General features: G+C 50.7%; 8 protein-coding genes across 8 annotated transcripts; 5 read left to right on the forward strand and 3 right to left on the reverse strand.

The window, feature by feature from the left end:
- Positions 1 to 620: 620 nt before the first annotated feature.
- On the reverse strand, positions 621 to 2,148 carry ACET3X_007521 (uncharacterized protein). Its single transcript, XM_069453677.1, has 4 exons — positions 1,817 to 2,148; positions 1,203 to 1,764; positions 939 to 1,148; positions 621 to 875 (listed from the first exon to the last, which is right to left on the reverse strand). The coding sequence occupies exons 1-4, from the start codon at positions 2,036 to 2,038 to the stop codon at positions 700 to 702; spliced, it is 1,170 nt and encodes a 389-aa protein (XP_069304684.1). The 5' UTR covers positions 2,039 to 2,148; the 3' UTR covers positions 621 to 699.
- Positions 2,149 to 4,194: 2,046 nt separating this feature from the next.
- ACET3X_007522 (uncharacterized protein) lies at positions 4,195 to 5,829 on the reverse strand (the record flags this gene model as incomplete). The annotated part of the gene is made up of 2 exons (XM_069453678.1): positions 4,195 to 5,418; positions 5,485 to 5,829. The coding sequence occupies 2 exons, from the start codon at positions 5,827 to 5,829 to the stop codon at positions 4,195 to 4,197; spliced, it is 1,569 nt and encodes a 522-aa protein (XP_069304685.1).
- A 5,973-nt stretch (positions 5,830 to 11,802) lies between these two features.
- ACET3X_007523 (uncharacterized protein) lies at positions 11,803 to 13,594 on the forward strand (the record flags this gene model as incomplete). Its single annotated transcript, XM_069453679.1, has 6 exons — positions 11,803 to 11,949; positions 11,999 to 12,189; positions 12,242 to 12,596; positions 12,658 to 12,891; positions 12,928 to 13,153; positions 13,206 to 13,594. 6 exons carry the CDS (start codon positions 11,803 to 11,805, stop codon positions 13,592 to 13,594), a joined length of 1,542 nt encoding a protein of 513 aa, XP_069304686.1.
- Positions 13,595 to 13,853: 259 nt separating this feature from the next.
- On the forward strand, positions 13,854 to 15,755 carry ACET3X_007524 (uncharacterized protein; the record flags this gene model as incomplete). The annotated part of the gene is made up of 1 exon (XM_069453680.1): positions 13,854 to 15,755. The coding sequence occupies one exon, from the start codon at positions 13,854 to 13,856 to the stop codon at positions 15,753 to 15,755; it is 1,902 nt and encodes a 633-aa protein (XP_069304687.1).
- An 856-nt stretch (positions 15,756 to 16,611) lies between these two features.
- ACET3X_007525 (uncharacterized protein) lies at positions 16,612 to 17,591 on the forward strand (the record flags this gene model as incomplete). Its single annotated transcript, XM_069453681.1, has 5 exons — positions 16,612 to 16,648; positions 16,698 to 16,768; positions 16,816 to 16,995; positions 17,225 to 17,516; positions 17,572 to 17,591. 5 exons carry the CDS (start codon positions 16,612 to 16,614, stop codon positions 17,589 to 17,591), a joined length of 600 nt encoding a protein of 199 aa, XP_069304688.1.
- A 1,009-nt stretch (positions 17,592 to 18,600) lies between these two features.
- On the forward strand, positions 18,601 to 19,698 carry ACET3X_007526 (uncharacterized protein; the record flags this gene model as incomplete). The annotated part of the gene is made up of 1 exon (XM_069453682.1): positions 18,601 to 19,698. The coding sequence occupies one exon, from the start codon at positions 18,601 to 18,603 to the stop codon at positions 19,696 to 19,698; it is 1,098 nt and encodes a 365-aa protein (XP_069304689.1).
- A 69-nt stretch (positions 19,699 to 19,767) lies between these two features.
- On the reverse strand, positions 19,768 to 21,819 carry ACET3X_007527 (uncharacterized protein). The gene is made up of 3 exons (XM_069453683.1): positions 21,666 to 21,819; positions 20,722 to 21,591; positions 19,768 to 20,673 (listed from the first exon to the last, which is right to left on the reverse strand). Exons 1-3 carry the CDS (start codon positions 21,781 to 21,783, stop codon positions 19,832 to 19,834), a joined length of 1,830 nt encoding a protein of 609 aa, XP_069304690.1. The 5' UTR covers positions 21,784 to 21,819; the 3' UTR covers positions 19,768 to 19,831.
- A 976-nt stretch (positions 21,820 to 22,795) lies between these two features.
- On the forward strand, positions 22,796 to 24,327 carry ACET3X_007528 (uncharacterized protein; the record flags this gene model as incomplete). The annotated part of the gene is made up of 3 exons (XM_069453684.1): positions 22,796 to 23,054; positions 23,110 to 23,368; positions 23,427 to 24,327. Exons 2-3 carry the CDS (start codon positions 23,295 to 23,297, stop codon positions 24,325 to 24,327), a joined length of 975 nt encoding a protein of 324 aa, XP_069304691.1. The 5' UTR covers positions 22,796 to 23,054; positions 23,110 to 23,294.
- Positions 24,328 to 25,886: the final 1,559 nt, after the last annotated feature.

Here is a 25,886-nt window from a genome sequence, read left to right on the forward strand (position 1 = left end):
GAGTGCGTCCATATCATGAGAGGGGTCCTGCTCATTGAATCGTCCAGATGGTTGCCACCCGCTCAACCATGGTTTGGCGATGACCCATGACCGACGAGCCACTCACGACTTCCGAAACCCACATGTTCTATACGCAAGAAGGCTCCCATCAAGAGACGTACTGCACATTAGAGAATTGAATTGTCCAGATCTCGATGAGGTACGCCAACAGTGTATCAAATGCTTCCTAGACCTCTGCAGGAGGTATGTTTGCAAGCTACATGCTATTACTGTCGCTCCTTGTTTGCTCGTACACATCAGGTTAATCTGCACACAACATACCCTCGTATACTTCTTGCTCGCCGGAAGTATCGCAACAAACTTTATGCCTAGCTCTGGGATATGCACGTCGTTGGGTTTCGGCTATAACCTTTCCAAGGTTCTTACATGCTCTACCAATTCCCGCGGCGTAGACAATGGCATGCTCGGGTGATGGGCCTTCAGATGGGTCCAAGTCTGTCCTAGTAGTCGGTACAGCGGTCGAGTATCCTTTGAAGATCTCCATGGTCGGTGTTGAGCGCTACAACTCGTTGGTCACTGCACATCTTCATCAAGCGCACACACTGATACAAAGTGTTCAACGAAGATTGTATAAACGCAAACTTTCATTACAGAACAAAAAATCATGGACTTCCTCAAGCTTATACCTCCAACCTTGTTCTAAATCTTCGCAACGGCAGCGAGAGTTGAGGATCTAATGGTGCTAGGTAGGTTCCCAATGGTGCCCTTCTCAGCGTCAATGAGGATTGCACCAATGACGTCCTGCGGATTCGTAATACCCTTCCGCGTCTTATCACTCAGAATACAGGCAGCAACACCCGCAACGTGGGGAGACGCTAGAAGAGAGTAATGATTAGTCACAGTTCCTGTTATTCCAGTCAAGAGTAACATCAACATACCCATGGAGGTGCCACTGATACTTAACTTCTCATCGTTGGTTGATTTCTTCTTATCTTCTGCAACCCAAGCGGACAGAACATCTACACCCGGTGCAAAGATGTCGATCTTCCGACCATGGTTAGACCATGCAGGTTTCTGATCGTACTTATCAATTGCACCGACGGTGATGGCGAGTGGCTCACGGGCCGGCGAAGTCTTGTCAGCATCCACTAAGTATTCATTAGCCTAGAACCAAAAAAAAAAAAAGAATAGAAGATTATTACCGCCCTCATTCCCAGCCGCTACAACAATGACAATACCTTGCCGGACCGCGGAAGCAATGGCTGCATCCATGGCCGGACTAGGCGGGCCTCCAAGGCTAAGGTTTGCCACAGCCTTCTTCTGTGAATCGACTATGGGGGCGTTTTTGACGACCCACTCAAGGGCTTTGATGATGTCGATGGTGGAAGCAGAGCCTGTTTTGTCATTGAAAACTTTGATACCGACAAGCTCAACTTTCTTGGCAACTCCGTACGTCTTGCCTCCAATCGTCCCTGCAACATGTGTACCATGACCATGTACATCATTATTGCCTGAATTGGGGTCATCTTGAACGTATGTTGGCCCTTTACTAGCGCGCCCCTCGAAATCGACATGGTTGTCGTTGATGCCCGTGTCAATTACGTACGCAGTGACTCCATCACCGCTGGCTTCCGTGCGGTAGGTATACACGGGCTCGCGATCAGCAACAGGGCCCTTGTTACTCAAACGGGCAAGACCCCATGGAGGATTCTCCTGACTGAGGTTTACACGCTTGTAGTATTGAAGTTCCTCGATCTCGTACACCTTGGAACTTGTGAGTTTATAGTGACAAGATCATTGTTATAAAGAAACATACTTCAGGGAAGGCGTCCAGCTCCTTCCTCGTATCCTCATTAAATGTGGCAAGATAGCCTTTAGTCTCGTTCCCGATTGAGAAACTTTTTTTCTCATCTATCTCAGCGTGGAATGGTACTGCATCGTTCACTGTCAGCCTCTTGATTTCGGCGACATGATTCGATTGCAAATCTTCGGAAACATAGTGCTTGTAGCGAACGATCCATTGCTTCTCAGGGGCCATTGTGCAAACGAAATATGTAATTTGGACCAGGAGAATGAAGGCTTCGAATATTCAAAATGCTTCTCTAATGATTGCAGGAGGAGAATGGTTGATTCGGCAGTGTCTTGATCACGGTGCTCCAGCATCTATTTAAGCTATTTCTCTCGAACTGATGCCTGATCACCATGTTCTATTCTAGCATCCATTTGCGGCAAAGCTGAAGTGATTGTTCTAGTATGGCTAGTCTGGACATCAAGCCATGTCCTGATCAGCCCACAAGCCAGGCTGAACTGTTGGCCCCGAATCTGTCCAAACTCCATTAACGCAGTGTATCCAAGGGTTCTGTTTACACCATCTCACGAGTTTCTACCAATTACTGTGAACTATAGTTGCCTGATGAGAGATTATATGCACAGCTTCAAGCCATTGAACGTCATGTCTCGCCAACCATGCTGTGCAGTTGAGAAACTCAAATCGAATCATCACGTTACAGACTTCAAACGAACAGCGCAGAAGTGGGCAACGATCTCGATGTCCTTCCCTGAACGTCAACACGCAGACCAAAAAAGTAAACAATTTCACATGCGAACTTGGCAGCTGAAACGAGAAGTTTCTCCCACTAATCGAAAGACCAAGATCTCGCAATGGCACAAATGCAACAGGCAGCAGCTTCTCAACACATACACTGCATAGGGTCATGTAGCTTCCACTTCGTGCACATGATATTCTAGATCTCCACGGCTGGTTCCCGGAGCTCGAGCACGTCCGGCGTATACATGAGGTCGATCTTGATCGATCAATCCTCTGTAAGGATGACTATGTAGGCAAACCATTCAGTGACACATCCTCAACATTATTGGAGAGAAGGTCCTGCAAACTGCATGCAACTTTGACCGGTCAAGCCTAAGGTTTGAAGGGCAATCGTAAGTTCGAGCGTAGGGATGGATACGATCGCATGCCTCTCGCTAATCTTCAGCCGTGCGGCCAGAGGACTACTGCTGAGACTCTCCAGAAAAGGCGCAATTGGTAGGCTGTGCATAGGCGAATTAGCCACTGGCTTTCGTTTTTCGGGGCAAAAACCAGCTTGTGCTGACAGTCCCAGCCGCAGCTGAAGGTCCTGATGCGGGGTGCGAAGCTTAAGCAGTGACGACGCGAGTAACTGATTCCAGCGACATTGTATTCATAGGGTCGACGTGTAATAGCAGCATTTGCCGGGCTTAGTAGCGGGTTTTAACTACAGCGACGGCCCGGCGGAATGATGTCGATGTGGCTTGTACGAAGTGTAGATTGCATGCATCTACTGTCCCGAGTGCAGAGAAGGCCAATGTGAATAGCGGGCAGCATTCTGGTTGCTTGACACGCATCAGATCCCGGGTGATTCTAATAAGGATCGAGGATAAGCATGAAAAGGTGGTTCGCAGACGATAGTGGCGACACGAGCACTAGTCGACACGTCAGGGGGCACGGCTGTGTAAAACATTTTTAGTTCTTCGTTTAATATGCATTAATCGGAGAGCGGAGTTCCTTGAGTGCGATTAGATGGGAAGGAATCCTACAGTCTTCTACATAAACTGGTTGGCGCCACCGAAGTTAAGACACATCTGATCCACTTCAACCCATGGTATTGCGATGGCGCATATCGGCTTGACCGAACCACAACTTTTTCAATTCTCAGCGATCTAAAGGAACAGGTTCTCTTGAATGAGAGAGTTCGCAAAAACAAAAGCCATGCAACCAATCAACCGCTCCCCAAAGCACAACCCAATGATTGTCGCGATACAGTAGGCCTCTTAACAGGAGCTTGAAAGCGACTTTACACTTTCACGGAGAGAATTCATAAGTAAAGGGATGCGAAGACAAGACAATATCTTGAATTTGACGATCGTAATCACCGACAAGGAGAAGAGGCCGTCAGGTAAGTGGCAGCCGAGCATATAGAACTCCCCGATCAATTGTTCTTTAACAGGATATACCTTTCATCAGCATACAAGGTCGGTACACTATACATCTCTTTAAGAGGCCAGGAATTTAAAGCAAGAACAAGACCTTTCACTAAACAATGAGCCGGGTATAATAAAATAAAAACGCGAGAGGACAACATTCACCCATCACCGAACGATGGGCCAGGAGAAGAGGCAGGTGTTGTCTGAAACCCAGACTAGGCCATTCGATGGCAATTATTTTGGTTTATGTCGACGCGAAAACCCGCTAGCTCCGTGGAGGCCGTACATGGTGTCAGAAGGTGGCGGAGAGTGAGGATTCGTTCTCCACGTAAAAGGATCAGGCGCCGGAGAGCCAGGTTCGGTATTATCTGTGCGACCAGTAGGGCTGGTCTGGCCGAAGTCGTCGTGATCTGGTTGATACATTTCAGGAATTGGCACAATACAGTCGGCCACATCCAGTGGGGGTTTGCCAGGCTCGTCTTCGGGTGTCGCCTTCGGAACTGTAGGCTGACCTGCATTGAAGCTGGTGTCGGTATCGTCTACAGCCGTTGCTTGTTGTTCTTTTCGACGTTCGCCTCGGTGACGCTGGGCTTCGGTGATCTCCTTCCAGTATCTCTCAATATCGGGGTTGAGACCTTGTGGGATGGTGATGGGCTGCGGGTGGAAGTAGGGATACCCCAAGTTTATTGGTGGACCGTTGGCAGCTTCCGCAAGGGCCTTTGCAAATTGGCTATCTTCGCTGCCATCTGCCACTGCATTCACCAGGTGTATCGCGGGCGCGTATAGTGACTTATCAATATCCAGATCGTAGGTGGTGGCAAGAACGGCACCGGCGACGCGAGCGTGCGCAGCGTTCCAGGGGCCGTGTTGGTCTGCCATGGCCTCGACGTAGCCGAAACTGCGGGCCTGCTCGAGGTATGTCGCCTTGCCCGCGGCGAAGCCAGCCTCCCAGTTAGCCTTTTCGACCTCGCGAGCGATTCGCATGTGCTCATGTTTCCACTTCTCGTTGATGTCGTAAGCGCAGGCTTCAATGTAGCTTTCGACATGCCGGGGTAAACGGGAAACGGGGTTGTCGCTGTGAACAGCTTGACCGGCAGCGAGACCACGTCGAAATCCGCGCTCGTCTGCTGTTGTATCCGCTGCGAGCTTTGCCTGTTGGAAGAGGTCCTCTTCTATCACACTGTGAATGTGTTTTCGGTCCTTCTCGAACCACTCAGCCATCTCACCCATAACAAAGGCCTTATTCAAGCGTTGTTGTGGGATATCCTTGATCAAGATGCGTAGTTGCTCAGAAATGGTCATGAGCAAGGCTTCCAAGACGTCGATGTCGGACTTGTTGACTATGAGACCCAGACATTCTTCGACAGTATTGACGGCTTGCAACGTCAGTCCATCTGGTCGGGTGTATTTCTTGATAAGAGCCTCAAACGGGCATTGGGCGGTTTGAGATGCCGCAAGCTGAGATTTGAGGCGCGCGTTTTCGGCTTGAAGCTAGGAAATCTTCGCTTGACAGTCGATAATGACCATCTCGCGGTTGGAAACCAACTGCTCGTTCTGCTTTGCGATTCTTGACTGTTTCGCCAGCTGGCTATTCAGCTCCAACACGCTGTTCTGGGCCTTGTCGATGAAAGTCTGAACAGTGGATGCGTTGCAGTATCGGGCGCCTGGCTCCGCTTGCCGCACTTCTTGGACAGTGAGCATATCGGCAGTGAGGATCTCCGATTTGACGGTCATGAAGCCTTTGGCAGCTGCGCTCAGGATCTTGCTACCAAAGTTCTTCCCAACAAGAAGATGATCCTCGTCAATGGGGTTTAGTGGAGATTGGAAAGACTGGTAGCCAAGGTATCCTGGACCGCCAGGCTTGTACATGTCCTCGACATTCACTAAGCCTGTCGATACGTGGATCTATGCTGGTATGCCACTGTTGAGTACCGGAAATTTCGGCTTGCGGTTGGGGTACATGTTGCGCCACGTCATGATCCTCCAATCAGTTGAACGCAACTTGAGGTGATTGGAATGAATGCGTGCCTGGGCGTATTGGTCGCTCCGAAGATTCCATCGGCCGCTTGAATCTCGCCTAGACGGGATCTGCTGGTCGCTGGCACGTGGCATGCGGAGGTAGAGATTCTCAGCCGAAAGCGGAGGCATGGTGTCAGTTTGTCGTGCACCATGGGAGACATCAGCGCTGTCGAAGCGTTCATACAGATGGTGCCATGGTTCGCGTTGAATCTCCACCACCAGCTGGTGACCTCGTTGCCTGTCGGGAGCTCGCGCGCGGCCTCTGCCTGAACCTGACTTTGACGTCGTCTGGGCGGTCATGGTGAGTACCCCGACGATCGACGCTGATGTCAGGATTGAGACCTTTGAAAATCCCAATAGTTTTCTTGGGATCTTTGTTTAACGGAATTCGGCTTGCGCCTCCTCCCGGACCATTGAGTTGACTGTGTGAGTTACTCATTGTGGTGACCTCTAAAACTCTCAGAGGCAAAGTTTTGTATATACAAAATCGCTTAGCCACGCGAGGCGCTAGTAAGGAGTCCCTGTCACGCGTTTACCTCCTGCTCCCGCTACGACTGCCAGTATTCGATGACGCACTATCTGGTCAGATACCTATCTACTCGAACAAGTCATGCTACTCCAAACTAGACTGCCGGCCAACTTTGAGCATGTCCATGACGCGTCGAAACGCTAATATTGACCAGCTACACAAATGTGGTGAGTGATCGGGATGAGTGACATCGACAGACCAACGCCGCTAGCCCGCATTCTTTTACTTGCGAATTCTCTCATTTGAGAGAACCTGTTCGTTCAGATCGTTGAGAAGTTTGGAAGTTATGATTGGCTCAAGCTGATATGCGTCATTACAGTACCAAGTTTGTGCTAATGTAAACTTTCACATGTGAAGAACCAGGGCGTAGACCAGCTTGCATCACCAGCCGTTAGCCCCAAGATCGAATGATGAGGTAAACATACTGCCATCTTCAAAAGCAATGACACGATCCATATCTATAAAATCCTGATCGAGCATTGGAATGGTGTTGAAGTCCGGGCTTAGCAAAGGAAGGCCCAACTCGTCCAATGGTAGGGGCACGTCAACATTCGGCCAAGTGCGAAGCGATTGCGACGGCTCACTGACACCACGACGGTGATCGATATCGTTCGTATAATTCATGATGTCGAGCTGGAAATTTTCGTCCGTTGCGCACAGCTCATGTAGTCCACTGAGCCGACGATGGTACTGGTTGAATAAGTTGTCTTCGCAATGTAGCCGCCCAGAAGAGGCAATCCATCGCCTGGACATCTCTTCGAGACTGTGCAGGATGGACCAGAACTCGGGTGCCAGATTCTTCTCACGTGTGTATCGCCAATGAGCCAAGAGTACCCGGGCAGCAATAAACACGCAAAAAGCAAATTGACACCCAACCGGTGCCGTAGGCGACGATTTCGCGAGGTATTTCTCTGTGATAGTTGCAATCTCGATACCAGCAGTGTAGCAAGCCTCAGCACTGCAGGTACTTGGCAATCGGTTTCGAAATCCCCAGTGCGAGGGCGGATAAGCGATGAGCTGATGAAGTAGTACCATCGAAGCATTATGTGTGACATGAGCTGTAGTTAGATTCGGGTCCTAAATCAGGTTAAGTGACGTCTAAAATGCATCGATTGCTCAGTGACTTACCATCATAGGAACCTGTCGCGTCAGATTAGGATTAGCTTTCCATTTCTGAGGTAGCAGCATTTTCCAGTGCACCAGGCGAAGATCGAGCTCTTTGAATCGAGTGAGCCAAGAGCTGATTTCACCTCGGCTTCGAACATCGACTTTTTGCTGGAGAAAGTAGCTCACTACGCGGCTCATAGATTCGGTCGCTTCGATGTTGTACGCAAAAGCACCGACCGTGGACATATCTGCCGCGCCATTTTGATTGCTGTCCATTGATGGCGCCCTTCTCATTCCGTCATGCCTCGCACCCTCGGTGGCGGATGGTTCATTGGTCAGCGATATAGGCCGTGAGATGAGGCTGATTGGATTGCCGATGCGACCTTTTGACTTGTCCCAAATGCCGAAGTAAGGTGTCAAGACGGGAGTTTGCTTGCGCCACAGGTGACCATCACAGGGCAGTCTCCGGCACACATCATCGGAAGTCAGACTCGTACTCCAGCTCATGGTGACCGAGCAGAAACGATCGAGGAGGAAGACATTCCAAAAAACTCTCCGTCGTTCTTCCACTTCCGCCCAATCATCAGTATGTTGTACACACGCGTATGGTTGGCAAAAGGGGCGAAGTTCACTATCCTCCTGCTCGTGCGCCAAGCCCATGTATTCAACAGTCCGCGTCATTGAACCGATGATAGCCCATGCTTTCGATGCTTGTCCATTCCCGATATCATCGAATGCCAGGATAGTCAGCGCCTGGAGGCTTTCGAGCGACAAGGTCTCCATGGCTGTACAAACAATCCAATTGCGGGCTTGTTTGTTGTAGCCACCTTGTGAGCCAGGCAGGAATTTGGAAGCGGCTAGAATCATAGCTTGAACCACGACCAGGAGCTGTGTACTCTGCGGTTCGATACTGAAGCGTTGGAGGAACCTTGCCTGATGAATCATGGGAATCCAAGGATGAACATTGGAAAAGTAGGCTGCAACGACAGCTTCAAGCTTTTCAGCCTGAGGTAATGGAGGCATCTCGTCTGGATTCAGCGTATTGGGAACGATGTCATAATCGTCTGCTACACGCCTGCGCTTATTACTTTCCTCGTTCGTCGCCAGTTTGGCAGAGTTTCCATCCCATACGCCACTAGTCAGTTTTGGTAGTTCTTTGGCTAAGAGAGCCAGGATGCTGTAAGCTGCTGACTCGTTTGGACTCTCATGTAGATGTCCAGTGCCATGTGCTGTGCCGTGGTTACATTGTTCTATACGGAATTCCTGCGCGTTGAAACGCTGTTCTAAATCGTCGAGCCTTCTATGCAGATTGTCAACAGCTCCTGACTTCAAGCCAGGCTTGGCACGTCTCGATTCGTATTCGCACCTTTCCCCTGTTGGTTGTTAGAGGATAAGACAAGGTTGCATGATCAAGGAAGAGTCACCCGTCTTCCTGCAGTGTGAGCAACTGGGCCTATCTCTCGAACAGCGCAGCTTCGCTTTTCGGCATGAGTTGCAAGCTAGGCCATATGATGTGCCAAGAGCTTGCATCACCTCACGGTCGGGCTGCTTGTGCGACCTGTCTCCGAGAATCTCATCTGACATGGCGATAGCTCTACTCACATCTAGGGCTAGCTATACACTTATGTAGGTGATTCATCCGAACACCGGTCGAGATGCCCCGAATGACCGAGAGGGGAGCCAGGTTCTCCGCATCGGCGCAACCCTAATTATATGTTGTCTAGCGTCTCCAGATATGCAATGGCACTAATGTTTAGCCGGGGTTCTCCACCCTTTGCCGTGATCCCTGTCCTGTAATCTAGGGTCATCATAATCTAGACATGGCGATGCACATTTGTCTGTTGGCACTAGCTAACGATCAACTCGCTTATACCAGGCCCGTCCGTAACAACCTATTCCCAAATTCCACAAGATAGTAGTCTCCATACACTAATCCATGGTTGGCGTATCGCTTGCGCGCATTCGCATTGTTGTTTGCAGTTCCGAACTTCAACATCCCATCGTAACGTCGTCCTGGCAATGTCTCCTCCGCACGAATCTGGTGATATGAACCAGTGACAAGCCGAGCCTTCTCTGGTGCCAGCGCGAAGCTGATTGTATCTTGAACTATGCGCAACGCGATGGTTCGGAACCTCAAAGACAACCGAGTCTGTCCGATACCCGCCAATGCCTGCGATAGCAACAGCATTCCATTCGCGGCGATAGTGCCTGCAGAAGAGTCGCGCAACGGCTCATTTTCGTTCTCGATCGGTGCATCAAAGTCCCAAAGAGGCACGTAGCGCGCAGAAGATACGCAGCCAGGCGAGGTCTCCAAACGATACACAAAATATTCTGCGAGTCCACAAGCTGCCTGGAGAAATTCATGATCTCTTGTCCACATGTACGTCTCTGCGAATCCGAGTATACCCCATGCCTGGCCACGACTCCATGTCGAATCGTGTTCGTATCCTTGTGCGGTCATCCGTTGCTTCAGTTCCCCTGTTTTCGGATCAATGTTTGCGACGTGGCAAGTCGAATACCATTGGCCTCTGTAGGCGTCGTTGGATCCAGATAGCATTGGTTCAGGTCGCAGATGGCTGCGCAGCAGTGTGTTAGCGTGGTTGGTAGCAATGTTGGCAAGTGTGGAACTCCGCGCATGGTGTGCTGCATAGTACAACAGCTCAAGATTACACATGCTGTCAATGATAACGATCATATTGTCATCTTGATCGATGATCTCTATGTCCTTCTTTTTCAACAAGTCCCAGCTTCTGATGGCACGAGCGGTGGGTACGTATCGCGTCGCCAGACTGTGCGCAGCTTTGATGATGGAATTCAGACTTTGCTGGTTTCCGAACAACTCCCAGTCAGCGCGGAGTGCTGGCATGACAATGAAACCAATATCGTGTGTGTCGGTTCGCTGGTCCATACCTCGAATTGGCTCAGCCCAGGTTCGACATAAGACCGTCAGTTGACTTCGGAGGTGTTCCAGATCAATCGCACTAGAGAGATGCATATGCTGAGGATGTTTGATAAGTCTCTCTAACATGCTATACATGGTCCCTGGGAAGAAGCCGCAGGTCCAAAAGTCGGCTTCTCGTAAGCTGTAGCTACCGTCGTGGTCGCCGTCCTGTGGGACGATCTCCGGAAATGCGAGAGGAAGGGAGGATATAGCAGCCTGCGCGGTTCGAAGGACTTTGGCCATGATGTTCTCAGTGAACAGCTCTGGTACGAGATCGGCTATCGGAATGCTTGAGGAAAAGTGATCGGTTGTACAATCCAGCTTCCCACTCTCTGATGGCGGTGCGCTGCTGCTGGGTGTCGCCGTGTCATGCTCGGATAAATTCTCCTCAACGCTACTTTCCGAGGACTGTACGCTCGCTCCTGAATCAGGTTTGTTTGCAAGAGCGAAGCTGAGCTTTTTGGAAAGTTCGCCATCTGTTTGGTCTTGTATGGTTTCGAATATCGAGAGGTCGTCTTCTGGCATCACGTCTTGCGCTGATGGCAAACACGGCCCCTGTAATACACAGCTTCGTGTGTCGACAAGTCTGTTCGCGAGCGGATCCATTGGACCAGTTTAACGTCGCGTAATTCTTTTGTTGATGGGAGTCTGGTAATATCGAGAGTGGTAAATCCTCGCAAGGTTGCAATAGAGCTGGCTTCTGCAACACGTGGTCGCTTGTGGCTTGAGAGAGTCGATTGGGAGCCAGAACCATCGCCCATGGAAGGGATGCCACTGCTATGTACATAGCCATGGCGAGATCGAGGCAACGTAAGTCCGGAGTGCGGGAACGGGAAATGCCAATGTTCCGAAAGACATGTGTCTGGTGTGAGAAGGAACGGTTGAGGTGTTCGCGATAGCCCGAAGCCCGCTGCCAAGGATCCGAAATGACGCTAACGAGAGCCCCACCGGGCCGCGATTGGGTTTCCAACAAACGCGTTCTGCACTCCGTGACTCCTTACCCCATGGAACAGCGCCACTACTCGCGGGGTATGCAGCAGCAAGGAATTCTGGCCGACACGACTGGCAAAGGATAGCAATCCAGGATGGCGAGTCCTTGGTCTTCGCGCAATGTTTGCGACAGGGCTTATGATACTTAAACCGGGTAAAGAATATCTTTTCCTGAGAGCCGTCCAACGAAGCAGCATTTCTGGCGCTCGCATCATACCGCCGCACCTGGATTCTTCCTTGACAGTCGTACACGACAATGTCGCCTTCTCAAGATGAAATCAAGGTCATGCCGCCCAATGGCAACCGCAACGTCGTCATAGTCAACGGCAAAGAGATCGTCGTAAGCTCTGCTACCGAGAAGCCCAACCGGTCTTTCTGGGTTGCCTGGATGTACATTTTCGATGTGAGTTCACCGGCTGCAGATGCTTGTGTCGTTCGCTCATGGTATACAGTGGTATCCGAGTCATTATTCTCCCGAGGAGAAGAAATTAGTACGCAAACTCGACTGCATCTTGCTTACTCTGTGCTGCCTTTGTTTCTACATAAAGTGGCTGGATCAGAACGCACTCAACACCGCGTATTGGTCTGGAATGCGTGAAGAGCTGGCGATAAAAGGCAACGAATATTCGCTTTTCGGGACTTTGTAAGTACCGTCATGTAGGCCTACGATGAAGACATTGGCTCATGTCATCCAGCTACAACATCGGTTACATGATCTTCGAGATACCCAGTATGATGATAATTTCACGTCCGAAGCTGGCTCGCTATTACGTCCCGACTATGGAATGCGCCTGGTCTATCTTGACTTTCACACAGTCTCGCTTGAGTAGCGTACCACAAATCTACGGGCTTCGCTTCCTTCTTGGTGTCCTGGAAACGCCTGCATCTACTGGCTCCATCTATCTTCTCACGTCCTGGTACCGCGCCGATGAGGTATTCAAGCGCGCCGGGGTCTGGTATGTTTCGAGTAATGCTGGCGCCATGTTCAGCGGCTATTTACAAGCCGCTGCCCACAAGAACCTCGACGGAGCACATGGAATGTCAGGATGGGTGAGTGTCCCCATGAAAACTGTATGTGAGACATATACTGACTTCGAGCTGCTACATTTAGCGCTGGTTGTTTATAATTGACGGTTCCATCTCGCTGCCCATTGGTCTCGCCGGCTTCTTCCTATACCCTGGGCTTCCCACCAGTCCAAAGGTTTGGTGGCTGACGGAAGATGAGAGAAAGCTCGCGGTTGCGCGCATGCAGAGTCAGGGTACTAAGCAGAGCGCTAAGATCGGAAAACGAATGCTTAAGCGCGTATTCACACACTGGCACTTCTACATCGCGGTCTTGACATATGTCTTCTTCCAATGCACCAGCTACGTTGGTGGCCAGATGCAAGCCTGGCTCAAGAAGGAAGCCGACCTGAACGGAACCTACACCATTGAAGAGATCAATCTCATTCCCACCGGTGTTCAAGGTCTAGCCATTGTTTGCGGCATTTTCATCACTAGTCTGGTGATGATTTATCCAATGTGGATCGTGTTCTCGGTCGTCACAGCAATTTTGCTGTTTGCAAATGTTTGCTTGCGAGTATGGTACATCCCACTTGGCCTTCATTGTAAGTAATGTCAAAACTCACGCATAAGGAGACCCAGCTGACATCCCTGCAGTCACTTGCTATTACCTGCTTGGCCTGACATCTTGCGTCACACCCATCCTGTTTCCGTGGGTGAATATGATAATGAAGGATGACAACGAGGCACGGAGCTTTACTACTGGCGCTATGATGACCATCGGCTGGGCCTTCTTCTCGTTTTACCCGATTACCGTATTTCCTATCCTGGAAGCGCCGCAATGGACAAAGGGCTATACTGTCAACATCGTCTTCATCGTCTGCTACTGGATTCTGTTCATGGTCGGACAATACCTCTGGCGTCGCGAGGTCAAAACGAAGAAATTTGACATCAATAGGCAAGAAGACGAGGAAGATTTTCATAAACCAGAAGCGGTCCATGTCGAGGTTGCAGACGACAAGGCTATGAAGGATGGTAGAGCTTGAGGCCATGGCGATACTACCATCTACAAGGGTGTGGGTACTTTATACGTTGAATGATTATCTTCGTCTTGACGTTGGACACTCGCGTGATACTTTTGTAACAGATTGTCGATCTCGGGCTATCTTCGCGACATGTCTGTCCGAAGCGAGGAGCTGCTAGATGATAAAGCACCTCAACGCCTTCCAATAGAAAATATTCAAGACCGTATCCTTATGACCATTTCAGCTCTTCCCCGTGGCCCTGTACAGTCATTGCGACAATATGCCGCCCCTTCCTGGCTTCTCCGATAATCAATTTCGCACGCGCGACGACTTTATACGTGCAGCTTTTGCACTCATCAACCCCTTGGACCAATACCGATCACCCAGGCACGCACGAATAAAAATCGCAACATGCACAGGTGCAGGCTTCAGCGAGACGGCAGCTCAACTTGAGGGCTTCGCGCGGCCGCTTTGGGTTGTCGCGAGCTTACTCCAACTCAAACAACAAGGCAACGAGTCCACAGGCGCTAATTTGAACGGCGAACTTGAATCATGGGTGACTGGCATTCGAGCTGGAACTGATCCGGAGAGCTCGGAATACTGGGGCGATCTGTCCGACTTTGACCAGCGCATGGTGGAGATGGAGTCCATCGCTTTTGCACTGCTTGTAAACCCTACCGCATTCTCTTTCGACAGCGAACCGACTACGCAAGCCAATCTCATTGCCTGGCTTCGGCAGATCAACGAACATAGGATGCCTGAAACAAATTGGTTGTGGTTCCGGGTATTGGTGAATCTCGCACTGGTCAAGACGCTTCATGTACCTCTGGACCAAGTGAAAGCGTACATTGACAAAAGCTTGGAAATACTAGACAAGTTCGACATCGGCGAAGGGTGGTCGTCAGATGGTCTCTGGTGCGAACAAAGAAAACAAGCCGATTACTACAGCGGGAGCTTTGCGATCCAGTTTGCGCAACTTCTCTTCATTCGTTTTGCCCGAGAATACGATCCCGCTCGTACTTCCAAGTACATAAAATCAGCGCGCGAATTTGGGAAAGAGTATTGGAGGTATTTCGATCCCCAAGGCGCAGCTATTCCGTTCGGACGAAGTCTGACGTATCGGTTCGCATTCGCCGCCTTCTGGGCAGCTGTCACATTCGCAGGCCTTGACTTGCCTGCTCCAGTGAAGGAGTTGGGGTCGGTAAAGGGCTTGTTGCTCAGGCACCTGCGGTGGTGGGCGAAACAACCGCACATTTTCAACACTGATGGGACGCCAAATATTGGGTTCGCGTACCCGAACATGTACCTTGCAGAGGATTACAACTCGCCCCAGTCAGTGTATTGGTGTCTCAAAAGCTTCTTGGTTCTCGACCTGGACAATACAAGTGTGTTCTGGCAGGCAGAGGAACTTGGCCATCCAAGAGTTGCGAGCGATCCTAGGCGGCTCGACAAGGAAATTGCAGATATCCGAGTTCTCTGGCCTCCGCGCCAGATACTCTGCAACACTCGAGAGCACACTTTTATGCTCTCTTCGGAGCAGTCGACGAGCAAAAGGTTCAAGGCTCGCGAAGCAAAGTATGGTAAGCTTGCCTACTCTTCTGCTTTTGGCTTCAGCGTACCATGTGGTCCGTCACTGCAGCAGATAGCGCCCGATTCTACATTGCTGGTTTCACTTGGGCAAGAGGAAGATGACTGGAAGGTGCGGTGGAGCCCTTACGATGCCGTAAGTGGAGAGTTGCACACGGAAGAGTGCGGTGAGACAGTCCCGTTTCTGATGAGTCGCTGGAAGCCGTGGATAAGGCACAATGTGGTCATTGAAACCCTCCTAGTGCCACCCATGCGAAGATGGCCTGGGTGGAGTATAAGGGTGCACCACGTGAAGTGGACGACGCTTTCACCGGCGAAGGAGACGCTGCAGATCGTGGATGGTGGTTTTGCAGCAAGTGCGCAGGCGGCAGGGGACGTCTCTATCTTTGAACAGCCGTGTAAATCCTTTCCTGCTGAAGCGGAGCGTAAAGAAAGAATGCTCGGGTGGTGGAAGAGCCAAGACAGCGTTCTGATACAGTCAGAGTCTGGCGCGAGCGGTGTTGTCGATTTGACGGTCTCCAGCCTGCGCGACAGATCAGCGAACGTGCGCGTTGCGAGCAAGGCAACGGTGATTCATGCGGACCCTAATACGTAAGTCGTGATTCTCTTCCAGCTGAACCATGTGTAACATGGGGTCTCTGTGCAGCTCATGCATAGAGAGGTATTGTGATAGCTAACGCCAGACCTGCACAGGAATCTTATCGCGCAACGCACTCTGATACCAGTCGCGCAACACGAGGCGAGCGTAGAGGGAGAAGGCGTTCAGTTTGCTTTTATCACGGGCGTGTTTGCTGTTGACGCGTCGGCGAATGTAAGCGTGCAAGACGTGTGGCGGATGTGGCAAAATCGGCCTTCTGATGCGGTGCTCAGATCGTGCGAACTAAAGTTCAAAGACTATACAGGACTGTGATGGTACCCAAAAACCATTGCGATACAATAGACCTCCACCAGGGGAGGGGGACTGAAAAGTGGCTTTGCACACTCGTGGCGTAGTAGATGACATCATCTTCATCACGTGGGCGTATCCCAGGAGTTGTCCGATGGCCGACCAGATAGAACTTACATGGGAAGACGTGGCAGCAGAAAACTTGATACCTGAGTCAATAAACTCCAACTTCATCCAAGTTCAGTCGGATCGCCAACATAACGTTATGTTCAGAGTGGGGTGGGTGGGTCCAAGGGCCAGAATTAGGCTGCTTCGCTGCCCCACATCACTAATCATGCCCAAAACTCCACGATTGCTAGAACACCAACACATGACGCGACGACACCACCACCGTATCGGATATTTTCGTCCGAGGTCAGCCGTTATGTTGTCACTTGAAACAGACGTACTAATGACCATTCAATGCATAAAGGACGGCGGGTGAGCCTTGACATGTTGCTTGTCGCAACATCATTTCCAAGAAGGCCAGAGAGTCCGGATTCGCATTGTAGTTCCAGTCAGAATCATGTCGAAGCGAGTTGCCATTTCTGGTGGCTCTGGCAGTGAGTCTACAGAAATATCTGTTTATATGGGCGTGGCTAATTGGAGGAGATGTGGCCCAAGAGGTGATTGATGCGATCGTGTCTCGGGACAGATACAAGGTCGTGGTTCTGAGCCGCAGAGTAGGTGAAGCTTATCTCTCTGGTCATTAATGTACTGAAAGAGGCAGGATGCCCCAGCAGGTGCGACAGAGCGCGTTGAGTGGAGAAAGGTCGATTATCACAATCATGCCTCGCTGATAGCAGCCCTTGATGGGATCGATACGTTGCTTTCTTTCGTCGCAACCACCGACATGGATGCGGCCTTTGAGTTCCAGAAGCTGCTGATTCAGGCCGCCATCGAAGCAGGCGTGCGACGATTTGCCCCATCAGAGTGGTCGTCGTAAGTTTTGCTTTGCGTTGACCCAAAGTCACACAATCCTTGTATACTGACAGAACAACTCAAAGGAGGTCAGACAGTGGGGTTGCCCATTACGCATACAAAGATACGACGCGCAAGTACCTCGAAGACGTCAACAAGGAGAAACATGTATGCAACCAACACCAGAATTCACGCCGCCTCCCAAGCTGACGATATAGCAAATCGAATACTGTCTCTTCCAACCAGGCTTCTTCACCGAATACTTTGCGGCGCCACACAGAACGGCGAAACATTTCCACACTTTCAAAATGTTTGCTGACTTCGAGTACCGCCGGGCTATCATACTGGAGGGATCGGAAGACGCTCCCCTTACACTTACAACGGTCGAGGATATGGCCAAGGTCGTGGCTCTTGCGCTGGAATACACTGGCAAATGGCCGACGGTTGGGGGCTTTCAGGGGACCCAGACAACATTGTCGGCATTCTTGAGCCTTGCCGAAAGCATTCGAGGTATATGACTACTAAGCTTGTTGTGTGTTACTTGGGTATGCTGAAACGATATTAGGCCCTTTTCAGATCGAGTGACTGCGCCTGGAAGACGTCGCCAAGGGGGAACTGAAGTCGTCGTGGTACCCAGTTATTGAACATGATTCCCTTCCAGAGGAGTACAAGGAGATGTTCTCGAAGAAGGTACTGGGGGAATATCTCAAGACAATTGCCAGGGGTGGTTGGTCTGTCGGCAATGAGTGGAATAAGTTACTGCCTGATTTCAAGTTTACCTCGGCAGAAGAGTATTTGAGGGGAGTCTGGAAGAGGAGTTGAAAACAGAGACAAGGATTATTTCTTGATGCACGGCTCGGATACTCCAATAACAATTGTTCAATCAATCGTCACCTTACTAATCACCACTTATACAGGTTTGTAGAAGAGCTTCATTGCATTACGTAACACAACTACGTAGGCTCACTAGGCTACACAGTCCTGAGAGCCATGATACCTACTGTGGTATCACGCGTAAGTACTGTGTGTAGAACCAACCAATTGGGCCTTCTTCAAGGCTCTTCCCACTGATTAGACGTGCTTATCTAAACAGAATAATAACTGCTTATGTGATAAGGAGACCCACAAAGTAAGCCTTCTACTAGCCGCCCACATAGAACTCACACCTAAAACCACAGTGAGAGACTTCTAGTTTTCGCTCTATATGCAAATCCGTTTTGTCGACAATGAACGACAAACAGGGTTAAGACTATTGTTTTCGTCAAGCAGGATCCAGTCATGACATTGCCAAGGTGGAAAACCGGAGAGTTAGTGGCTGCCTCGATCGTACCCAGAGAAACACTACACAAAGATCAACGATATCCATAGATGGACGAGAAGTACTACCATGGTAACGGCCGTAACTGAAGCACCAACCTTTAGCGGAGCCGCACGTGGTTGGATGTGATTACTGAACATGTCGGAATGGTGACCAGATTACTATACAGATTCAAGGTTGAGTAGTAATCGCATCTCCACCACACCTGGAATCGGGTATTTCTTATTGTGACACTTCCCATCACGTAGGAGACTGAGGCACATCGTATTCACCAATATGTCTTCCTACGCAACCTCTACCATTTTCATCGTCGGCGGCACCGGCGCGCAAGGCATTCCCGTCGTCAGAGGCCTCTCCTCCAGATATCACTGCAAGATTCTCACCCGGAATGCTACTTCAGCCCGCGCCAAGGAGCTTGCCACTTTCCCCAACGTCTCTTTCATAGAAGGCACCTTCGCGGATGAGAGTGTTCTGCGCGCCGGATACTCGGGTTGCGATGGTGCCTTTATCAACATTGACGGCTTCAACAGCGGCGAGAAGACGGAAATGTACTGGGCTATGCGCGCGTACGAGCTTGCCCTAGAGTGTGGTATCAAGTTCTTTGTCTACGGAAACCTGGACTTTGTCTACAAGAAGTCAGGTTACGATCCCAAATTCCGCACTGGTCACTACGACGGCAAGGGACGTATTGGCGAGTGGATTCTGCAACAGACGCGCGACAACAAGGGTAAGATGGGAGCTGCGCTGTTCACTACAGGCCCTTATATCGAGATGTCTATTGCCAAGGCGACACCTATGACTCCGAGTGTCGAGGATGGGATCGTGACGTGGCGTGTGCCTCTCGGAGATGGAGCCGTCGTGCATGTCGCGCTAGACGACTGCGCGGACTATGTGCGTTGGTTGTTCGATAACCCAGACCGCGCAAACGGCATGGATCTCGAGGTGGCAGTCGATCATATCGGATACAAAGAGCTCGCTGCTGCATTCGAAAAGGTGACGGGCCATCCTGCACGCTACATTGACACAACCCCAGAGGAGTATTGGAAATCGGGACCGCTCTCCGGTATTGGCCAGCTTGCAAGTGGCTACAATGTCGATCTCACGGACAAGGCGTCGATGACTGTCCAGCAGAACTTTTCCGGATTCTGGAACATGTGGAAGCATTCTGGGGGAAACAAAGGTGTGATTCGTCGCGACTATGCATTGCTTGACGAGATTCTACCGACCAGAATCAAAAGTGCGGAAGAATGGTTCAGGAGGGAGGATCAAAAGGGAAGGGAGAAGGGTCTAGGAGGATTGTGGGACCGTGTTCAGCCTAAGAACATCCGGCCGGTAATCAAGTTAGCAGAGGATAAAAGGCAAGGTAAGCTATAGTTTGGTGAAATAGTCTGTATAGCCCATAAACAGGACTAGGACTAAAGGCGCGCATTTACCTGGAATTACTTTGTATTATGGTAGAAGTGTTACGCTTTCTGATAGCTAATACAGTGCTGTCTACTTAGAAACTCTATCTTCCTTCTAGAATTCCATCCGCAATCTTCTCTGCAAGCATGTACACCGAAGCTTGCGGATGTCCAGGCAAACTGATAGGAATAACAGATACATCTACAACCCTCAGCCCTTGGACTCCAAAAACATTGGCCCGCGAATCTACAACTGCTCCATTCTCTGGCGTCCTGCCCATCGCGCATGTAGAGCTTGCATGCCATATCGGTTGGGCGTTTTGTTTGATGTAGTCCAAAATGTCCGCCGTCGTGTTGATACTCGGACCAGGCACAATTTCTGGACCAGCAATCACCCCAGCAAGCGCAGAACTGTCCCAGGCTTCCCTCACCCGCTTGAATGCAGCGACCATGACTTCTTCGTCTGTCGGATCAGTCAGCCAGCCTAGGTTGATGACAGGTTGGTCCGAAACCGATGCGCTACGAATTGTTACATTGCCTCGAGAGGACGGTGTAAGAAGTGTGGCGCTGATCGCACCGATGGTGGGGACCTCGACATCTCCGCTCGGGAAGCCGGACGCAATGTATTCGATCTCCGGCCAGTCGGATGGGAAATTGGACAGAGCTTCCACTGTTCGAGACGAGAAGTTTGCGCGATAGTGCAACGGTAACTTTTCAAAAGAGAGGTACCCACCAGCCGAGCTGTATGGGCCCGAGGCATTGGCATAATACTGCTCCAGAGCTTCCACTTGTTGAGTAGCCGAACTGAGATATGCTCCGGTGCTTGGGACGGTGATACCACGAAGCACGTTGAAGAAAATCTGGTCCCAGAGATTCTGGCCCACGCCAGGGATATCGGCTACGACTGGTATCGAGTGTTCTGAAAGTGTTGCTGCCGGCCCGACACCTGTTCTGATTAGCATACAAGAGATCGACAGGACAGATCACTGCTTACCGGATAGCATAAGGAGCTGTGGAGAATGGAACACACCAGCCGAGAGAATGACTTCTCTCTTTGCAGATACAACGTACTGATTGCTGTCTGATAACACTGCTACACCAATTGCCTTCTTATTCTTGTTGAAGATCACTCTGCTAGCTTGAGAATGCAGATAGACGGTTAGTCGTCCCATGCCCTTCCTTTCTGCTTCGTCAAGATAGCTGCTTTTAGAAGTACTCCTCGTCGCATCTTTAGGATCAATGGTCGTAGGCACCCAAGCTCCACCATTCAAGCTACCGCTGCTGAGACCATCAACACTCAGCTTCTGTCCAATAGCTTGCAACGCTGTTACCAGCCAGCTCTGGGCTGGATCAACCCAATTGGCCCACGATACCTGGAGCGGGCCGTGGAGAGCATTGTCGAAGACTGAGTCGTCATATTGCACCGTGGCGTTCGGCGCGTTACGTTTCGCGAGATTAGGAGCTGTGAGCGTGGCAGATTTCTTGAAGTACGGCAGTACCTTGTCGTATGTGTAACTTTGGTCACCGACCAGATCTGCCCAGCGCTGGTATGAACCAACAGTACCCCGGTGATAAGCCATTGTGTTGATCGCTGAGCTTCCCCCAAGTGTTTTGCCTTGTGCATAGTGTATGCGACGATTGCCAGCAGCGGATTGTGCAGTAGACAGCAAGTCCCAATCCACAAGAGGTTGGGGAGGGTACGCTTCGCTCGTGCCCAGGACAGGCATGACGAGGCCATAATATGGAACCACAGATTGATTGCCATTGTCTTGTTCGTATCGTCCGCCAGCTTCCAGAACGGCTACTGTTGCAAATGCGGAGAGGCGAGAAGCAATTGCAAGCCCAGCTGTACCACCACCGATGACTACAAAGTTGTGCTTTGTTAGGTAGCGACCTTTGGACACAGTAAGGACGGGTTGTAGACTGGGGCTAACATACCCACATAATCATAAGTTGCATTGCCAGAAATGCCTTCCAAGATATGCCCTTTCTGCGCAAGCGTCCCGATGGCGAGGCTGCACAAAGCTACACCCACGGATCGCAGACAGATCGCCATAGCTTTCTCAAAGAAGGCGAAGAGTAAATAAGTCAACGAGGCGAGCGAGCCAAAGGTTGAAGCGGAGAGTACGGTCAGTGCCTACAGACACGGACCGATTGCGAGAGGCCCGGCGGAGGTTGCATGCTGGGGCGAAGATACTCCACCGACGGCACGTCCGATGCATACCAATTGAATACGAGCTATGCAGAACTACTATTCGACATCTTAACATTTGGGCAGTACAAGCGGATCCAGCACTCGGTTTGTATAACACAGGCTTCGATGAACGAGCGGCGAAAATTTCCGACAGACTGCAGGTTTGTAGTAACGCGTTGGACGCAACAACTACCTGCCTGCATTCACGGACTATACGAACGGAGCTGGATAGAAGAGGTTAGGACAAGGTAGGGGTCGAATGCCTGTCACTGCAGATAGGATCAACGTGTTGACCAATAGAAGGGTGGCCGGTTGGGATCTAGAATTAGCTTGTCGCGCACCATGAACCGACCTTCTCAGCCCGTTTTCCCACCTCTTACACACGTTTGGTCGCGCTTCGTTTGCGACGGTCTAGTTTGTCATCACTGATGTGGTTCTGTTTTTTCTCCTAGGCTTGATGGTCGCCAAGAAGACTGTATGTTCCAAGGTCGCTCTGCACTTGACATATTCCAGGCCTGTTTCAGCCTTCAGCCTGTCAATGTGGTTCTGACTCGCACTTCGCTGAAGAGCCAAATCGCTTGCTCGCGAGGCATGTAGCCAGTCGTCATGGATGTGTAGGTAGGGATGCACACGCTCTTGCTGACAGGGTGAGTACGAAGGGTGAAGTGGAAGTACAATGGCTTGGCTTTGAGAGCCGTTGGCGCCTTGCAGGCCATGATGTTTAGCAGAGCGCGAACTTGTTGTGTTCGTGATGAGGAGGGGGTTTTTCTAATTTAGGGTGCTTGGCAATGGAAGTGGGGCACATCCGCACATCGTCCCCGCAAGCTAAGGCCACCCAGCATTTGGTTCTCACAACCATCATCCTCAGCCACCCTCCACCGTTTACATAGTCGTACCAGGTTTTGCATCGGATACAAAGACTCTCAGCATGCTAATTCGAAATCTTGATTTCGTCCTTGGTGCCCTTATTCGGGTTGCACCGCTCGAGAATAGGCGGACGTCGCCTCGGGGTCTTTGGGCGGCCTGACGGGCTGCATTTCGCGGCGATAAGGCGCACTCATGAGCTGACGTGCAGCTACGCGATACTACTTAGCTTCAACGCGCTTCACTCGTCCGTAGGGACTCACGCGCATGTATGTGACATATGTACGGCGTCGCTGAGGAAGGTGTGCTAAATCCTCCTGCAAGATTCGTCCGCTTGCAGCTGCGCCTTGTTCGCATACGCTGCCTCAACATCTACATCACATGGCACATATGCCTACAGGCAACTCTAGACAAGAGATTTAAAAGAAGTACATGCCGTGCGTCTATCTGTGACATTCAAAGCTCAAATACCCTGTCAACACGTACCTTAATCATATCTTTGTTCGAGCATGACGTTCCACCCAGACTCCCTCCCAGACCTCCAAGGCAAGGTTTTTGTAGTGACAGGAGGAAACTCAGGCATGTAGGTTTCCCGCTCAAATGTCGCGACGATCTTCCTGGTCTGATTTGCGCAAACGCAGTGGCTACTACACCGTCGCACATCTGGCCGAACATGGCGCGCATGTGTACATGTGCGCTCGGAACTTGACTAAAGGGACAGAAGCGATAGCGAAAATCAAGAAGATGCATCCTTCAGCCCGGGTCGACCTTCTACAGATGGATCTCAAGGATCTCAAGAGCGTCGTTGCAGCAGCGCAACGCTTCCTCACACTTGAGACGGCGCTGCACGGTCTTGTCAACAACGCAGGCATCATGGCAACACCGTTGGAGCTCACGAAAGACGGCTACGAAGCACAGTGGCAGACAAACTACCTGGCGCACTGGGTGTTCACGCACCACCTCAAGCAAGTAATGTTGGACACATCCAAGACCTTGCCGCCCGGCAGTGTGCGCATCGTCAACATCACTTCATCAGGGCACTTGAGCGCTCCAAACGGTGGCATCAATTTCGAAGACACGACACTAAAGGACGCCACCGCGATGGCCCGCTATGGGCAAAGCAAGCTCGCAAATATCCTACACACAAAGTACCTCCACAAGGCGTACGGCCCTGGTTCGCCCAGCGCTCGCAACAACGACGGTGAAATCTGGACCTCGTGTGTACATCCGGGCCTAGTGGAAACCAATCTCGCGGACGGAGTCGATACGTCAGGTTTTATCATGACGAGTCTCATCTCCGTCTTAAGGATGACTGGCATGTTTTGGTCGGCAGATAAGGGCTCGTACAATAGCTTGTTTTGTGCTGCAAGTGAGGAGATGAAGGCGGAGCAATGTGGTGCGTATCTGGACATCTTCGGTCGCTTTGGAGAGCCATGGTGGGAGAGTGGGCCTGCAAAAGACGCTGAGCTTGCGGAAAGACTGGAACAGCATACTCTGCAAATGATGGGAGCGAACGATGAACTGGGAATCAACACATGTTGACCGCTTGTACCTAATAGATGTCTTTGATTGTTTAGTAACTGCTGAAAGATATACGATCTAGCTAACATTGGACATAACGGTTCGATGTGACGGCCGCAATTGAAGGAAATGAATCAAGTAGCGTGGGCGAGAACCCCAGATACAAGCCTGCAATGGTACAGTCTCAGACACCCACCCTCTTATCAGCGCACTAAGAAATGGTAGAATAGTGTGCTGCTGATGAATCCAGCTAATAGGAAATGTAGGTTGACCAAAGTACAAGCTCACGGTGTATGGCTCTTACGCCTTACCTTCACCGGTCTGGCTCCTGCCTTGTCCTCGTAGTTCTGCCCCTCAGTATACTCGTCACTCTCATACGCCCTTTTTCGTTTCATGCTCTCTTTCTGATGCACTGATTTGTAGTGCTCGTTTCGTTTATCTTTCCTGCCTTTGAAACCTCGCCCCTTCCTGCCCCCCTCTGGGTTCCTTGAGCGAGGGCACCCGGCCTCTTGACAAAAGTACTCGATGCTTCGACCTACATGCGTGTTATCGTAGTGACGTTTGAAGTCAGCATGGCGGTTGAACGTCAGGTCTTCAACACTGTCATGACAGGCATCCGTGAGGCACTTGAATTTACCTGCCAGAGTGACTTGGCCAATGACTGGATCCGTTCGATTGCATGGCGAGTCAGACTTATGACGCCGTCGTCGGTTCGGATGCGGCGGACTGGCAGATGAGAATCGTGTCGGAGAACGTGGGCTTTGGGGCGAAAGATTGCCCCTTGCAATCTGTTGAGGTGAGGCCATACGACTATACACAATCAGTATACAGGTACATATTTCGAGTATTCAGGGCAAACTTACGGTTCACTCTCATATGGAACGTGTGCACCAAATTGTCCTTGTATAGCACGAGAACTGGACCCAAATGTGGACAAAAGGTTCGAGCTTCTGAGAGATAGGCGTTAGAATGAACTCTGGTAGAACTTTGACCGAACAACCAAGACAGCGGGAGATCCTTTCCAGTAGGCAGGAGGAATCAAAGACACTTCGATTGGTCATAGTATGGGTCCACTGTGTGCGATAACCATGGAGGTGATTGAGAGATTCTTCAGGTACGCTCGGATAGTGTCAACGTCTCATGAGAACGTGGTGGATGATGAGACACTAGATGATTGTGACTAGCTGAAGGATCCTCATCCCACGGTTGGTTACATCCCATGTGAAGGCCAAGGTATCGGTGAAAGGCTGCTCGTCATTAGACCTTCAGCTGCGTTTCTTGCGCTTGCTTGCGCTTTTTTGTAGACTTGTTTAGCTATCAGGCGTACACTGGAGCGTTTGGGCGAGGAGAACATGATGGAAAGAACAAAACAAAAACTAGACGGACTGTACCTTTGGTATGATTCAGTCAGCCAGGCGCCATTTTCGTCGTGGTGGCAGGTTCCTGTCCAATTCAAAAGGCCTGGGGATATAGAAACAGGTATTCGTGATAAAGGCGATGTACAAGCCGTCCAGAACTGGATTGTCCTGTCGCATCACGACTACATCTCGGAGAGCCGGCGTGAGTGTGATGTGTTGGTG

The sequence above is a fragment of the Alternaria dauci genome, chromosome 7 (genome assembly GCF_042100115.1).
Source record: "Alternaria dauci strain A2016 chromosome 7, whole genome shotgun sequence".
NCBI classification, from domain to species: domain Eukaryota; kingdom Fungi; phylum Ascomycota; class Dothideomycetes; order Pleosporales; family Pleosporaceae; genus Alternaria; species Alternaria dauci.

Excerpts from the sequence above, each read along its gene's own strand:
- ACET3X_007521 (XM_069453677.1), bottom strand. The coding sequence starts at position 2,038 with ATGGCCCCTGAGAAGCAATGGATCGTTCGCTACAAGCACTATGTTTCC. Across the intron at positions 1,765-1,816 it reads AGCTGGACGCCTTCCCTGAA|GTGTACGAGATCGAGGAACT; the intron begins GTATGTTTCTTT and ends ACAAGTTCCAAG. Across the intron at positions 876-938 it reads TATCAGTGGCACCTCCATGG|CGTCTCCCCACGTTGCGGGT; the intron begins GTATGTTGATGT and ends ACTCTCTTCTAG.
- ACET3X_007527 (XM_069453683.1), bottom strand. The coding sequence starts at position 21,783 with ATGGCGATCTGTCTGCGATCCGTGGGTGTAGCTTTGTGCAGCCTCGCC. Across the intron at positions 21,592-21,665 it reads TGCAACTTATGATTATGTGG|TCATCGGTGGTGGTACAGCT; the intron begins GTATGTTAGCCC and ends ACAACTTTGTAG. Across the intron at positions 20,674-20,721 it reads ACAGCTCCTTATGCTATCCG|GTGTCGGGCCGGCAGCAACA; the intron begins GTAAGCAGTGAT and ends TAATCAGAACAG.